The sequence below is a fragment of the Cryptomeria japonica genome, chromosome 1 (assembly GCF_030272615.1).
Source record: "Cryptomeria japonica chromosome 1, Sugi_1.0, whole genome shotgun sequence".
NCBI classification, from domain to species: domain Eukaryota; kingdom Viridiplantae; phylum Streptophyta; class Pinopsida; order Cupressales; family Cupressaceae; genus Cryptomeria; species Cryptomeria japonica.
In genome coordinates, this window is record NC_081405.1 from 16,224,120 (window position 1) to 16,242,013 (window position 17,894).

Here is a 17,894-nt window from a genome sequence, read left to right on the forward strand (position 1 = left end):
ATATATATATATATATATATATATATATATATATATATATATATATATATATATATATATATATATATATATATATATATTTTTAAAAGCACTAATTTACTATTTTCCCACATATAGAATAGAGAACTTGATGTTCGATGAAAAATCTATCTGCAATAAAAACAAAAAAAATTATGTAATAAAACAAAATATATTTAAATTAATACTTGTTGGAAAGCTCGTATTGGGGGTTGTAATCCTTAAAAAAATAGTTTGTCAAGATCGTTTTATTTGGAGGTCCAACTCGAGCTTTGAAAGTGAAATTTCTAAGGAAAATTGAAGAGGGGGAGGGTGGAGAGGCTTCTTCGAATTAAGGTACCTCCAAGCAAAAACTTACCTTAGTCCGAAGGTCCTTGTAAAAATATTTCACCCTTTTTCAAAAAATTTATGTTCCAAGTTTGGGATCCATAAGATGACCCCTAAAGTCACATTGAGGTCATAGTCCTCAGGAAACTTATATTTTCAAAATGACCTTAATTCACCACTTAAATCGCTTGGTCCCACTTCATACTTTTTAAGACTTAAATGATAGATTACTTTAGGTTTCTTAGGAGGTTGTGAAAGTTAGTTATATAGGTAGTTATTTATAACTAATTTTGTGTTATAAATAGGAGAGCCTTATCATTACAAAAGGTTTTTCTATAATCAACAAAGATGAGAGCTTTCAAGCTTGTAAATGAATAAATATTTTTTGCAATAAATTAAAGGCATCTTACAAGGTTTTAATGTTGTGAGAAGGGTATGAATTTTTGAAAGCTAATTTTGAAGATTCTTTGGTTTATTCATATAAGGTTACATCACAACTTGGTTAATGAATTGGGTCTACCTCCATTTGATTCTCTACATTATTCTATTTAATATTCCATAGTATAACACTAAAATGGGAAGTATGTCATTATTCCTCCCTATAATGTTATTTTCTTGTTAATATTGTATATTGATAAATGACCTACCTAATATATAATCTTTGCATGTGAATAAATATTCTTGTATATTTCATCATACTACCATGTTAGCTCCACATATTGCACCTCACTAATTTATGCAAGCTCAACCTCACAATGTGTCAACCAACATTACTAACATATTCTTAAACCCCATGTCAACTAACAAAAATAAAACACTTCCATTCACATCCCCCTTATTTCAAGTTATAGCATATCATTTTGATGTTATTCTTTTCATCTTTCTAGCAAAGAAAAAACACTATAAAAGTAGTTCTCAATCAAATGATATCTACAAAATACAAGTAGACATTTTAAGGTTGTTTCAATGGTAGAGATTATAATTTACAAAAACTAAAAGTTACCAAGGCTCGATGAATTGGCATATGACTTCAACCTTATTTGTTTCAAACCAACATGACTATTTCAAGAAACTAAAATAATATTTAAGAAATTAGAGCACGAGTGGTACAATTATATTGGAAGATAAATTGACATATAAGTTGGTAGCCTAAAAACATAAACAAAAATCATGAAACAAAATACTAACAAGCTTTATGATTCATGCATAACAAGTTGCCTATTATTAAGAAAACTCAAACAAATACGTTATCTAAAGTTTCTAGTTACATACTAATATAGAGCTCCACACATGCTCATGCCACAACCTGTGTGTTCTATTCTATAGCCATCAACTTCAAGGAAATCTAATGGAAGATTGAGCGACCTATCTTCAAGGAGAACAAACATAATCATAGCTCAAACGAACACATGAAATCACAAACAGGGGGTGATACCACTTATAGATGTGCATCCTTCCCCACGCTTTATATATTTAAAGGCCAATGACATTTTTATCAAAAAGTATCCATTTATTTAAAGATTGTCACCTCTTTTACTAAAGGTGAAGTTGGATGGCTCCAAATGAGCCCACCAAGGATCAAGTCTTGCTAAGTGCAAAGGCTCTGATATCATAAGCGATGAGGCCGAGATCGTGCATCGGACGAATTTGGTGGAATGGATAATCCTTAGTCATTGACTCTTAGTTGAATAGGTTTCAACCTATAGGCCCGTGTCGTCGTATCGGGTGCAAAAACTACTCCATGAAGTCCCTCGCTGGGCTAGTGGCTCACAAGCTTCATGCCCTTGCTAGGCTACCGTACTCACAATTCTAGACCTTAAAAAAAACATTCTTTTTCAAAACAAAAAGCATTAAAGCCTTGAACTGATTGTAAAGCTCACAAGTTCAATGTCTCTTGTTTTGCGCTAGTTGAGATAATAATATTTTTGATACATTTTATGGATCTAAATACTAATTTATAAATTATTTGTCTTATGTGTTTTAGATGAAACCAACTTTGGAATAGGTTTATTCTTTTTTAATGGAAAAAAGATGAATTTACATGCAAAATGTTAAGTGTTGGTCCTCAATGTTTTTGTCTTGAATGTGCAGGTGGGACATTTAGAATTCAAAGACACAATGCAATTTATTTCAAATTGGTATCATCTTAAAGTCATAGTGTCCTATTTCCTAGTTGGAATTAGAATGCTTGTTATACTAATGCATTTGAGATCATAGAAATTATTTCCTTGTATGTTTCTTAATGGAGCTTGGTGACCATTTTTCTTTTGGTGTGAAAATTTTATACAAAGTAATTTTGCAAGCTTGCTTTACAACAAGTTCATTCACTTATTTACCAAAGGTTCTTCACCTCTCTAAGATGTTCACCCCTCTTAATAGGGGCAAACAAGATTGCTAATAGGTCAAACACAAATAGGAAATGGAAACTTGACTTCTAGGAATCTTCAAAAAGGGAAAATTGCCTCTTTCACCTACTTTTGCCCCACCTTCACCTTGAAATGTCCAATTATGATTCGTTTCACCTTGAAATGTCCAATTATAATTTGTTTAAGTGTTCTCAATATATGTTTAACTCATTTGCATTTTTCATATGAAAGAACATTCTCGTGTGAACTCGGTGGACCAAAAAAGTTCCCTAATGTCTCTATGGTTGTGCAAGTGCAATTGAACACAAAGATTGAATTGCTACCTTTTGTTTTGTTTATGCTCATGGACTTAAAATGGATAAATCAATGTAGCTTATTCATCTTGCTTCGCCTTCTATGTTTGAAGTTAGGAATATGAAATGAACTATTATGAATACAAGTACCTAGTCACTAGTATCAAGTGAAATCCTCTTTCCTATTTGTTGTTGGTTTGAATTGGCATGTCATTGTTCCTTGACCCTCGTGAGGACTTGTAAATTCAAATGGGTTGCATTGGAATGTGTGCTACCTTCAGGTGGATTTAAGTGAAGAAGAAGAAGAAATTATTTTAACATCCACGAGGCTAAGTATAGCCTATGGAACAGATTACGATGATTATCCGTCTATTGATAGTAATTGAAAAAGACAATTAAATACTAGCATGTATTGTACACTATCATGTTGTGATTGTTAAACAACAGATATTAGCCATGTATTCTCCCATTTTGTCCATCGTATAGCTTAGGGCATTACATCATCTCCATGTGATCCATAAAGGATCGGATAGACTCCATGCCTATAAGTTTTGCAACTCAATATAGTACTTTCAATGAAGGAAAACGAGATTTCAAGACAAGGGCATACTTAGATGCTGGAGAATATTCAAGATGGCATGGGACATCTCAGAGCAAGCTTTTGCAAATGAGAAAAACAAAGATAAAATAATGTTTTTAGCTTCTAGAAAAAATTGTGGGTTTTAGAAAAGCAGCTGTTTCTAAATCACCTTGACAACCGATGATTTTAACATGATAGAAAATGGCTTGTGGCACTCCAATTTCTTCAAATGTTTAACTTCCTTCCACTTGTTAACTTTTATTGTTGATTGTTAAGCATAAATAAACTATTGTGAACCCGAATTTAGTAATGAGAAAGCATGTAATATGAATTAGAAGTGGATTCAACGAAGTGCATGCTTCCATTAGATTGCGTTTAGACAAATTCTAGAGCAATGAGGTGCTTTAGAAGCTTGCACCTGATCTGAGGGACTAAATAAGTTAGATTAAACAAGTTGTGTAGTAAAGAAGATTAAGATTCATATTGCCATTGCGATAGTGATCAGGAAACTTTGACTCACAATTTGCCAAAGTTTTCTCTTGGGTAAATCTTCTGTTGTCTTCAATTATCGACTAGATACTTTCATTTCCTTGCAATTTATGAGTGACTGCTTAGGGAATCCCAATCTTTCATGTTCTTCATTGGGATCTGTTGTTGATGAACTATCTAATATATGTAATCTCCATTCTACTCAAGTCAGCACCAGCACCATCTGAACATCACTAGCTATTAATGCTCTCAAAATGTAGATATTTGAAATTTACGACTAAAACAGATTAACATACTGACCTTAATAAAATATATCACCTTCAATTTTAAAGCATGACAATAAACTTTCCCATTTCCAGTCATGAGTTTAATTTCAACAAGCATTATAATTGCATTACATTACTCTAATCAATTTACTTGTAAATTTAAATCCATGCCAAGACACTAAACTGGGATGTTGGATGAGGCCGATTTTAATTTTATTTATTTATCATTGCCTCTCAAGCAGAGGATTAATCTTTGCATTCTGTAGAGAATGGCCCCACAGGTTTCAACTCGACTTGATACCCATAAGAAATGCCTCTAAATTTAAATAACCAGTACAATGAATCCAACAACGGCTAAAGATCAAATTGCACATATATCAACCAGAAACTGGGCACAACGTTTTTGCTTTGAATTGTTTTATCAAACATTAGATGGAAAACATGAAATACCAATTTGCAAAAATATCAAGGCTGTTTGCTCTCTGTTGAATAGAGGATTAAAGCTTGCTACTTTGCATAGAATAACATCATAGATCAATATCAACAAATTCTAGTGAACAGTCAAAATTGAAATTAATTTCAGAAAGCATCCATCAAGATGACATCGTGACATCATTACAGGCCTGTAGTGCTTGGCCGGCAAAGTATCTTACATCAACATCGGGATCTTCAGTTAGCTCAATTAAGCAAGGACGAACAGTCTGCTCTATGACCTGTAAAAGAAAATTTCATCAAAATTCTTTCAATTCTTACAACTTTAAGCAAGATCGCAGTTGCAATTCCAATACTATTACAGTACTTACAACTTTAAGAAAAATAAAGTTCCAATTCCAAAAGTAACCATGTGAAAACAAATAAACTTTATACTTACAGACTGATCAAGAATTGGAATGATGGCCTGCAAGACCTTTGCTGCATTAAATTTCATATTTGGAACCCTGTGAAAACGACTCTCAGAATCTAAGAATCCATCGTTTCATATAGAAGCTCCAAGTGCACAAAATAAATCTTTTGAAGTCACACATCCACAAGAAAATTTACCTATCCTTGGCTACATTGATGATAACAGGTAACATTCTTTGGCTTGTAATTTCTGGACCCATGACAGGGGCTAGAAGTGAAATAGTATGCAAAATTGTCATGCGATACAAGTAATGTGGGTTATTGATCATCTGCAGGACCTATTTTCCAAACAACAGGGACACTATCAAACTCAGAAAAAAAAAACAAGACTACATCACAAGACATCATATAATCTAAACTTAAGAGTCTGACCAATCTTAATCCCAGATCATATTTTTCCCTTGAGACTTTTCCTTAACTAGCATCCCAATCATAATCAACAAACCTAATCAGATCTCTAACGAACTCAAACAAGACTACATCAGGGACACTATCAAACTCAGAGAAAAAAAAAACAAGACTACATCACAGGACATCATATAATCTAAACTTAAAGAGTCTGACCAATCTTAATCCCAGATCATATTTTGCCCTTGAGACTTTTCCTTAAACTAGCATCCCAATCATAATCAACAAACCTAATCAGATCTCTAACGAACTCAACAAATTGCACCATGTTATTCCCATGCATTCTACCTTTTTATCTCTAGATATTAATGTTGTCATATCAACCTTTATCCAAGCTTGCAGAAAATGTTTATTTTCGTTAAATTGTAAAAAGACAAACTGTACAGACTTGTTTTCTAGGTAAAACAAATACATTACCAGGCCTAGTTTATAACAATCTAGCAATCGCTGGACGTCAAAAATAATATATCCTTCTATTGGTTGTAAATTCACCTGACAATGAACACTACCTCTAAAATATGTCTTTTCACTTTGATTCAAGTTTAGTTTCATAGTCCAATAACAAACAACTGAATTGTTTCATAATTTACAAAACCTGCATACAATGTAACACTTACGGCAACTTGTGAAGCACTTTGGCTGCAGTGGATGGGAATAAGTCATCAGCAGCAGTGGACAACATCATCTCCATATCATTACAACCAGAGTGTATTTAAATTACCAAAAATACATATTTCATGCCCAGCCAAGCATATTTAACTCCACCATTTCATCCAAGGAGTTCATGCAAAACAATTTGATTGTACTCCAATATTGTTTGGCTCAAAACTGAGAAGCTTGACTGAGGACAAACTTCTTGGGTCTTGGAAATATTAGAATGTAATAAAGACTCAAAAAAAATTTAAAAGTGGTCTATATAAATTAATAGACATTTATATTTTTTAGTTTTGGAATCCAGGTAATATAGGCGATTCGTCAATGGTTATATAATCAATTGTTTTCTGTTACACTGTAACTTTTGAAATGTTTAACAATGTAGACATTTAAAATGAGAGAAATTTCATCCATATTTCAGTGTAAACTGCCATTCAATTCCATAATCCTTGATTTTTAAACATGAATTAGCTCTCTATAAGCATTTTATTTTGTCCCTTTTAAGACAATGCAAAACAGAACATGTGCAAGGATAAACCTTCCTTCAAATTGAAAGGGAAAACTCTCATGTAACTAAAAACTAAACTCATCTCTGGTATGCACAAAGTATCTTTGAGGTTTTTGTATCATACAAACGAAAGAAAATACGTGTGTTTAATCATCGGGTGTGTGCAGAAAGCTACAAAATCTCTTCTACACATACATGGGAGCTTTTATGATCTTTTTACCGACATATATGACCTAATTTATGATAACTAAACACACCTTTTCTTCTAAAACGAAAATACCGAAAAGGGTGTGCACAGAAGAATTGAAATTGTAAGAAAACACAAGATCCTACACCAAGTTACCGATCTTGGTATTTGTTTGGTTTTGGATTCGAGGGTTCAAGCAAAAATATTTTGGGGTTGGGTTTGCTTTAGGTTTGTCCATACAAAAATATATAAAAAATCAGAAATATCTACATATTTGCAGCAGTAATTAAGTTCAAAATACCACAACACCACTATATAAAAACAAAAAAATATTACAATGTAAATTAGTCAAACTCGAATGCCATGATATATATTTAATTAAAAAATAACAATGTGAAGCATCAACAATCAGCCATCATTGATCAAGCATCATCATATGGGTCCTCAAAAATATCATCACCATCCTTATTAGTCTTTAGATGATGTAGGTATTAGTAAATTAGAAGAACCACGGTACCATTGACACTGCCTATAGCAAATACATAATCGGATAAACCATATTATAACATAATAATAAACAGTGTATAATAACAACATCATCCCCCCGCCCCGAATAAAAAAGTCATCTTCTAGACAACAAAGAAAACAAGTAAGCATTAAAATTAGGGAAGATTGTTCAGTTTGATGATGATATTGTAGACAACAAACTATACACAAACTTGGAAGCAAAGTTCACAAAATCAGACTTGGAGAGTACTTGACAAATCAAATAAGTTTGGTGGGGGTCTGGAGGTAATTCCCCCAGCAAAGTTGAGGGGCAATGCCCCTTGCAAGAGTCTAGGGGTAGTACCTCCAATGAGGTCAAGGGGCAACTCCCCTGTGAGGGTTTGGGGGTAGCGCCCCTAGCGGGAATTGAGGAGAAATAACCCTTATGGTGGTGCACAACATTTTACATTCAATCACAATAAGAGAAATGAATTTGTTTGTCTTTAAAATGTATTGGAATCCCACATTTTAGGGTGTAAATTGCATTTTTTTTTGGGGAAAGTTCAAAAGAAGTAAAAAATAAAACAAAAATTAAATGGACAAATTTGGCAAATTCACATAGGTAACTGCCAAATTCACCTCAAATTCACCCAAAACAGATCCGCAGGGTTTGAATGGGACCCGACCCAAAACCATAGAGGACCACATTTGGACCCCAAACCCAAGCCAGACCAAACTGGGACCCAAGCTTTTCAGGGGCCTAACCAGTAACATAGAAGGATATATCTAATAAATGAAATTGGTACAACACTACAATAATGAATTCAATGAAAAATGCAAAATAAAGCCTGCAATAATCACCAAATTAAATTCAATTTTTCAAAACACCCTCAAGATAACACAAAGCAATAAATTCAACAAGCAGGCATAAAATGCCATTGGCTAGAATCTAAATGCATAATGCCATAAAGCACTTATTTATAAGAGTTTACAAGGCTTCAACTTTTGTATGCTCATGCAAGCAATTTATTCAAAATACATACAAATGCAAACAACTGAAGTTCTATGCTAAAAATAGATCACTTGCATAGAAGGTTATCTATTACATCATTCAAAAACACTAGTTACACTGAGACATCAACTAGTGATCCTAGTGCAGCAACAATATCTAGGCCCTCCAAACAGTCTGAAAACTAGAAAAATAAGACCCGTGACCTAAGAAACCTTGAGCAATGATGAATAATACTAAAAAACTTACGAAGAATGAAACATCTCATTTTGCTTTTGTGTTTTTTTTTGTTTTTTTTGTTTTGTTTTGTTTTTTGGTCTTGTTCACAGCTAGGTCAAATTATTTGTGAGACAAATTGTACCCTAAAATTCTAGAAGACATTAATTAAGGAGCGGAATATTCCTTATATAGAAAATTACAAGACTATCTTTCCATAATAGAAACAATCGAGAATAGAAACACAAAAGACAGAAAGGAAACTTCCTAAAACTAACTAAAGACAACAGACAAACAAAAGTTTCTAAATAATAACTAAATGACTAAGATGACCATTATATCAATATTTCAATATTACTTTAATACCCTCCCTTAATGGTCATCCTACTAACTACCCTATAGAATATGCGACATAATCTGCAAGTCATTTGGCCCTGAATGCATAGAAGGCTGGCCCCTTCTCCTTAGTACGCTCTATGACATGAGTCTGCTACTGAGACCCTCCCTAGTTTTGTAGAACTTCCGAATATGACCAAGTTTACCACAATCCTTCCAACATAATGTTGGGTAGCAAATCTATCCCTCCTACTATTCAAAGATATGGAAACAAAGATCATCTGCTCAAAAACTTCACAAGTTAGAAAGAACATGATTTTGCCAAAAATTGTCAAAAGAAGCAACACATGATATTGTAAAAAAACCATCAAAAACTTTTGCAAAAAAACAACGTTCGCCCAAGAAGCCCTAGGTGTGACCCAAAAAAAAGTTGCAAGTAAACACAATTTTGTGGAAAAAATCATCAAACCCTTGATGCGATACTGAAATCACAAACCATTTTTTTGGAAAACGGTGAAAACCCCCAAAACAGCAACACCCTACATGATTTTATTCAAAAAGATCGCAAAAAAATGAAAAATCTTCACGTGTTGAAACCCTAGCTGCGGAAAAATCCACCATGATTTTTTTGGAAAAAATTCAGAAAACCCTCCAGCAGAAGAACCCACTATTTGTGTGAAAAACCCACGACCAAGATTTTTTGGTAAAAATCATGCAAAAACCCTCCCTGATTTTTATGGAAAAAATCATGCAAAACCCTTCCATGAAACGCCTTTGAAAATATTCAATAAAACCCTTCTAAAAATTTCTCACAAAAAATTCAAAAAGAAACCACAATTTTATTTAAAAAATCATCAAAACTTCTGAAAAAACTTTCAGGTAACAACACCACTTTGACTTCTCATAAAAAAACATAAAAAACTTCTGAAAATAAATTCCAAATAAATGCCCACGATTTTTTTTTTAAAATCCATCAAAAAGACTTAACCTGCCCTGATACCATGAAATGATAATTCATTATATATTAATTAAGGAAAATTACAAGATGATATTTCCATAATGGAAACGATTGAGAATAGAAACACAAAAGATAAAAAGGAAACTTTCTAAAACTAACCAAAGACGAAAGACATAAACAGAAGTTTCTAAATACTAACTAAATGACTAAGATGACCATTATATCAAAATTACAATATTACTTTAATAGTTTGAATAGACATCATAGCATGGTTTTTAAATTGGTCCAATTTTAGATAGCCTTACTTCATTCAAGTCACTTAAATTCAACACCCTCAATTAATCTTGCAACTGGAATTTTATTTTCAGCGAACTCCATATTACCTACTCTACTACTTTCAATTGAACACCGAGAATTTGCCCTATTAGCTAACCAGTTTGAATTCCAATATCAACTGATAGCCCAAATTAAACATCTTCAAAGATCAATTACTGCAGCATATTTGGAGATAGGCAAAGTGTTGCATGGTCCTTTTTTCTACAATATACACCCTCCTTTCTTCTAGATATACAATGTTTTGCACACTCAATGCAATTTATTCAAGATAAATACAAAAGCAAACTACTAAAGTTCTATGCTGAAAATAGATCGTTTGCAAAACAAGCAAGCTCTAGATACAAAATTGTCTAGCGTAGAACATCTAATAAAGGAAATCTTCAAATAGATTTCAACTAAATATATAAAATCTGAAAATAAACCTTCGAGAACATTATCTATGAATAGATAACATCATCCAAATATAGTAACGGGTAAAATATGCTACTCCAAGACATCAACTAGCAATCCTAGTGCAGCAATATCATCTAGGCCCTCTTAATAGTCTGACACTTGGCAATCAAACCTTTGACCTGTGAAATCTTAAGCAATGGTGATTCAATGAACAATAATGATCTTGCTAAAAACCCATTAAACCCATTATGAAGAATGAAATGCCTCATTTTTCTTTAGCGGTTTTTTTTCTCTTGCTCATGCCTCAGCAAACACAAACCATGCCCAAAAGACCAACCTAACACTTTTGTCCTCAGACCAAGACTTAGTAATCTCATGTCACACAATTCATAAGACTTGACTGACTTTTGTATCTTTGTTCACTTTTTCTCACACTAGAGAGTCGCATGATCATGAACTTCGATACCATTTTTTGGTTTTAAAACAACTTTGGCTCCACTATGGACATGTCCACACTTCGTGAAGGAGACGCCATGTTTTCATGTTTGAGAAATTTTGGCATGACAATGAGAGGGCGCATGCTCATGGTCTTGTTTCGAGTTTTATACTTATAAGACAGTTTTGGTGGTCTAGTGGAAAAGGTTCATTCCACTATAGTGGCATTTTTTCAATTAAAGCACATTTTTAGCCTTTTTATGGGAGAGCACATACCTCACCACTAAAGTTCCACTTTTTCACACAAAATGCATTTTTTGGCATTCTAGCAAGAGAACACATGCCTCACCACTAAGGTGCCACTTTTGCATCCAAGCTCAAATTTCTGTTTCATTTGATGCCTTGGAAAGAATCCATCACTGGCTATAAAATGGAACTGACTACAACTCAAAAAGACAACATCAATGAACATTGGAGACAAGGATTCCTTAATGACTAACTGCACAAGAAATCGCAGGTGTTTAACATAAAATATGACTATATACAAAAAAAAAAAAGTGTAGATACAACAAAATCCATTGCGGAGAATAGCTGAATGTAACTATACCATTAGCTATCACTAGCTGCTATCAATACCAAATCTCTAAATTGCATGGTATGCATCCCTAAACTGTTTCTTCAGGGGTCTCTTTAATCTATCTCTTCAAAACTTCATTATTCCCCTGACTATAATTTAGAACTTTGAGACTCTTCTTGGTAAGACTCCTATCTGAAGTATCTTGTCCTGCTCACCATAGGTATTTAAATGGAGGAACATGCTGCAGTCAATTGGAACTATGCTTATACATTCAAACTTCAAACTCAACAAGCCATTCTTCTCCTTAAAAGTTTATACCTTGAATCACCATAGTTGTAGTACATTCAGATCAATAGATCATATGTGGAAACAAAAATTCATAGGGTCTGACTTGCACCTTTCAGCAAAAATAGTTGGAACAAGCCAACATAATACATATGACCTATAATAATGAAAGCTCCCTTTTGATAAATCAGACTATAATTAGCCATGGCTCTTTCGACCAATAGAGCCTGTTTAGACAATTCGTAATTTGATCTAGATAAGTAATTCACATGGAAATCTAGTTCTGTTACATTTCACAAATATTGACTGCACAAAATACCAGCAGATTAGTCTAAAATATATTTTTAAAATCCTGTATATGCAATAATACCTGTGGAACAATATGTTGCATAGCCCATTCATGGCCAAATTCTTCAGTAAGTCGTTTCAAATTGTTGGCAGCTGCATCACGAATTGAGAAGACCTGAAAGAAGGTTTTAATGTAAGGAAATCGATTATCATGCAAGCACACTGGGAACTAAATGGCATTATAACAAATATTCAAAAATATTTCAGACTAATTAAATGTTTGTAATAATTTCCATATGTCGACAAATTTGTATTAAGTTCCATATGTAGACATAGAACACATTAAATATAGCAAGTTTAGTAGCATACATATTCTGTTTCTTGAATATTGGCGACTTTAAGTTCATTTTTGCTTGTACATAGAGATGAAAATTTGATGCTATGAAATCAAAGCCAATAAAAGATCTTAAGTTAAGCTGATGTCACAGAACTATAGTGGGCATGTTATAAAGTAATGCCATTTACACCTGTTTTTAGTTAGTTATATCTTTCAATTCTTTCTAATCTTCGTAAATGAGTCTTCGGTTATTCCCTTAACTTTATTTTGTGAAAATTAATATAAGTTAAGCTTAGTTCTCTAAAACCTAAGAGCTTCAGTAGAAACCTGGTCTTCAAGCCACTTCATGCAGAGTGAACCCAATTTATCATTAAAGAAGCCAATTCCCAGCTGACTAGCCAGCAAAGGAATATATTCAATTATTGCAAGTCGAACTCTCCAGTGCCTGTCTTCCGCAAGCTCAACAATGGCTGGCAAAAGGGACTGAGATAAAAGATCGATTCCAATCACCTGCAATGCTCAAGAGACACAACTGAAAATCACCTCTCTGTGCTAAATTTTTTAAAACCAATAATGTATATTTCTGATTCTAAAACAAACAGGAAATTATTTATTTCATAGGCAAAATGAATAAAATTCATTAGAAACACATTTTGAGGGTTTGAGGCATCTAACTTCTAGCAATTGTATATTAACTTAAAAAGGATCAGAAGAAAATATCTCCAAGCAGAAATCAGTAAGAGAAAAAGTTGACACTATTTTATGACAAGAAACCAGATGCAGATCTCAACAAATGATTGTCACAAGGCCACAAAAGTGATCCAGTAGACTTACTAAAAGTGAACAGCAGAAAGATAGGAGCAGATTCTTAGTGAGTTAAATACAAGATAAATTAAAGAGTTTATTGTCCAAGCATGGCATAGAGTTGTATAAAAGATGGAAGAAAACTGGACAAGATGGGGGATGATGGAACTATACAATTCACTTCACTGATTCAAAGCCAGGATCATGACTGTACCAGTTACAGTTGTGCAGAAAATATTGCTAGCAGAATAGGTTACAGCATGCCTGATGAGGTTGAACAACCATATTCCAGCAAGAATAACGCTAATAATCCAATTAATTTGGATGATCATGAAGAACAGCCTATGAAAGGAAAAAAGAGAAATGATGAAAAAGATGATCCAAATTGAAGCATAGCAGACACTGACTAAAGTTTAGTTTTGTCTTGTACAACCTTCAGGATAATTATAAAAATATAAAATTTACATTTGAGACTACGGACTTTGGCATGAGTTTTATTTTATCATATGATGCTTTCAGTTTTTTTTCCTGTGAAAAAGAGATTGATTAAAAGTTCAATGAGTTCTTTAAGGAAGCACATAGATAATGCCAGTGTTTTGCTTATTGAAGTCAACATATGATACTGAGATGCTCACATCACCTGAAGCTTTCAGTGACACACAATCTTTTAGGTTTTCAACTTTTAACACAGAATGAACAAAAGATGTGTTTCAAAATCAAAAGTAAGGAGCTCCAGATAGAGATGAGATGTGTCAAAAATTTGTATTCTTGTCATTGGAACTCCTGTTTGGTGGCAATTTGATGCATGGTATCAAAGCAAAACTCAGCCCTATAGCTTTACTTTTTCTTTTATGTCCTCAGTTCAAAGATAAATAAGATAAGATAAATTTATAAATTTCCAACAAGTGACCGCAAAGAAGGCAAAGGAATTGCAGAACACAGAAAAAGGGGCCAGCCCACAGCGGGAACATCAAAAAATGGTGCCCAAAGAAATAAACCAAAAACAGCAGAAATAACAGCAACACAAAAAAGAGTGGAGGACCCAACAAGGGAACCCCAAAACCCCCACTAAACATCCGGAAAAGCCAAGAAGAAGCCCAAAATGGAAGCCATAGGAAGAGCACAGGCCCCAGACTGCTTCTGAAGATTCTGAGTAGGAGAGGAAGACCACTGCAGTAAAAGGCCCCGGAGGGGCCTCACGGACCTGGAATGACTAGAGAAATAGTTATGTAAATTTGGTTGCTTGAGTAATGATGTGTAGGCAATGTATGCTTTGCTTGTTGATGTCAACATGTGGCACTGAGCTGCTCAGAGCATATGAAGCTCTCGCTAGAACACATTCTTTTATATGCTTACAGTACAAACAAAAGGTATGCAAATGCACTGGTTCAAAATAAAGGAAAATTTGTTATTTGAATCTTGCCTTCTTGTCATTAGATCCCCCCTGTTTGGCAGTGAATATATGAATTGTATCTGCAGCAAAACTCCATCCTATAGCTTCACTCTTTCTATTATGTCCTCTCTTTTATTAACTTGGAAAGAAATAAAATTGAGCAAGAAATGGAGGTTTTATGATTTTTTTTTAATTTAATTCAGCACTGTTTGTGAATGATGCTGGATGTGTTCAAAGACACCTCTGCATGAAATCAGTATATACACCAAAATAATTATTTAGTCATTTGATTTTTCAAGTTTTTCTATGGAAGCATCCTAGTCTTTAACCAAATGAATACTATTTAGGTTGAGTTGCATTTGCTTGCAGATTTTTATTTTTTTTAGTGCAAACAGGAGTGAGGATGGAAGCCATGGTCTGGGGTCCCTTAAACACTGTTACCCTGAGCCAAAAAAAGCACAATAGTGAACAGCCAATTCTTCACATACATCAAAGTAGCCATTAGCAAATTTTAGGTAGAGCAGGCATATGAGGTACAAAGTAGCCAAATAAATAATGATGACAGTTGTTACTGGTGACAAGCTTTTGTCTACATAAGTTTATGACGATGCAGTCTGCATCTTAATGATATGTATTCAATGACCATTTATATTGACATTGACAATTTACCAAAACCAGAGTACACACTTCACTGCTAATCCAACATAAATTATGCCTCTAGAAAAGATTTCTGGTAGCAATTAAGTAAATTTTTACGAGGGATATATAGATATGGGGCAAACCCACTCTAGAACCAAAATTATCAAGCTTGCTTGCATGCATAAGAATGTAAGTCATGTGCTCATGGCGAACATCTTTCTTGTTTTGAAATCCTAATGTTAGCTTTTCTATGCATACAAGGCACTGCATTCAAGAAATGTAATGTACGACTTTCCCATCTATTTGGATCATGTTCCTTCCACCTGTTCAGGACCTATTACACAATGGCCTGGAATACAACAAATCCTCAAGAAAATTCCGAACCTATGTAATCACTGCCTGCTACACTTTGCAAATAAGAAAAGTGTTATAGAATTCTAAACACATAAGAAAAGAACAACTTTAAGGACCTGATTCACTTGATCGAGCTTGCTTATTATGTTAAGTCGGACATCAGGGAATTCATCCTTCAAAAGAGCAAGAAAAATTGGAAGAAGTTGTTCAAGTGTTGCTTCCTGCATCAAAACCACAGGAAAAATTGCAAAATGAATTATTTACCATTAAACCGGTGTTATATAAGTACACTTTCATTCTGCCTCTATAACTCATAGAAACTATAATATTAACAAGGCCAAAAGTAACAGGACCAACCGTATTACTCTCTTAATCAAAAATATATCATCAAGGCAATTTTGACAACAGAGAAATGTTTTAGCTTTTCTGAATTCTGTTTTGTGATACAGATATATTAATTTACGAGCATTATTTTCACTAAAGTAGGATGTCATTAAAAGGAATATACAGAATCCGGAGGCATCTAGCAATAAATTAATTTGAAACATTCAAATGCAAATGCTAGACAGAGCACTAGTGAACAACTATACAGTAGAGATGCCACGATGGATAAGAAAAATGCAAACAAATGATTAAAAATAATAAAATAATTTAATGCCCTTTCACATAACCAACAATAAAAGATAATCATTTGTATTATCAAGTCCATTGACATGGTGTGGGATAAGTGTAAAAGGAATTCAATTTATCCAGGTTTAAAATGGGATAAACTCATCAAAATCTTGAGAAACTAAAAAACAATATACTATTCATAAAATAGAACAAATTTTGATTCTGTTATTTCATGTCACATACAGTACATAAAGATAATAAATAAACATGATACATTAAAAAAGGCCATTTATTATAATAAGTTTGGCTTTTTAAAAAGCTGTTTTACTTTCACCTAAGAGACTTCATATAAAAAGAAAAACTTTGGTCCTAAATAGTAAGTGCTACAATCAAAGGGCAAACGATTATGTAGGGGCGGCCCCTTGTTCTCACCTAAACACTCATTAGGCTACACCTTAAAATAAAATACACCATCAGCATTGATATTTTTAACTCTAAAGAAATATATTCAAAGTAAGACTTAAAGAAAATTTTATATGCCCTAGCATTAACCATAAACTAAAATTTGCAGTTTCCCATAGTCTAATTTTTCTCCACTTAAGTAGAGAAATGAACCCAAAAACATGATAAGTATACATAAAAGCATTTCAAAACCACTTATTTTAAAACTCATGAAATGGCATGGCATATATGGCATGTCACAATTACTAAAATTCATAGCGTTCAGATTCAGACTTGGCAAGCTGATTTTTGAGTCAGACTCGGACTTGGTGCCAAAACTTTGCAAATACTTAGTTGGAAAATCTCAGGGAATTAAAAGAATCGCTGAAAGTTGTGAATTTTAAGGATAAACCTATCATATTGCTTATCAAAATTACATCAATTATCATAGTAGAATTAATAACTCAGAATCCAAAAGCACTGGTAATCATCTTCATGGACTGTAAAAAGTTTATACCTACTAGCATTACTCAAAATCGAGATTGACTGCACAAACCAAAAGTATATATAGAATTCAATTACTCAGAAGAAAAAATGCCACTTTCCATCCAGTGCAGCAACAAAACAATTTTTACTCATTCTGATTTGAACAATAAATCTGGGTATTAGTGTTTGTGTTGCTTTAAAATTGGCTATCTTTGAAGATAATGAAAAAATGGTGACCTCTGCCATCAAAACCCACAAGGAAGAACTTGGGGTTTTGCTCTGTGATAAAATTGTGGAAGTAATTAGAGCAGTAGTTTTCCTGAAGCATCACTTGGTGGAGCATACCCGCAAAGGCTGTCGCACTTCCCTCGCACCAAATGAAGGCTTCTCTTCAGCTTAATTGATCGGATCTTATGAAATTTTTCTCTGTTTTGGTTCGAATGCAATTAGTCTGTTTTAAAAGGTACCCAGATTTTGTCTTATACTGTAAGTTTGATGGTAAGAAGTTTC

The 17,894-nt window shown here is 33.5% G+C and overlaps 1 protein-coding gene across 1 annotated transcript in view; it reads right to left on the reverse strand.

Annotated features, from left to right (window-relative positions):
• Window positions 1–4,716: 4,716 nt before the first annotated feature.
• The window catches only part of LOC131028202 (serine/threonine-protein phosphatase 2A 65 kDa regulatory subunit A beta isoform), an 81,985-nt gene continuing 68,807 nt past the window's right edge, over window positions 4,717–17,894 (reverse strand). The window contains exons 8-13 of the mRNA XM_057958450.1: window positions 15,962–16,066; window positions 12,983–13,165; window positions 12,401–12,493; window positions 5,381–5,520; window positions 5,211–5,277; window positions 4,717–5,052 (exon numbers count right to left, since the gene is read on the reverse strand). Coding sequence (XP_057814433.1) covers window positions 4,933–5,052; window positions 5,211–5,277; window positions 5,381–5,520; window positions 12,401–12,493; window positions 12,983–13,165; window positions 15,962–16,066 — 708 coding nt within the window. The 3' untranslated portion in view covers window positions 4,717–4,932. The remainder of the gene's footprint in view (window positions 5,053–5,210; window positions 5,278–5,380; window positions 5,521–12,400; window positions 12,494–12,982; window positions 13,166–15,961; window positions 16,067–17,894) is intronic.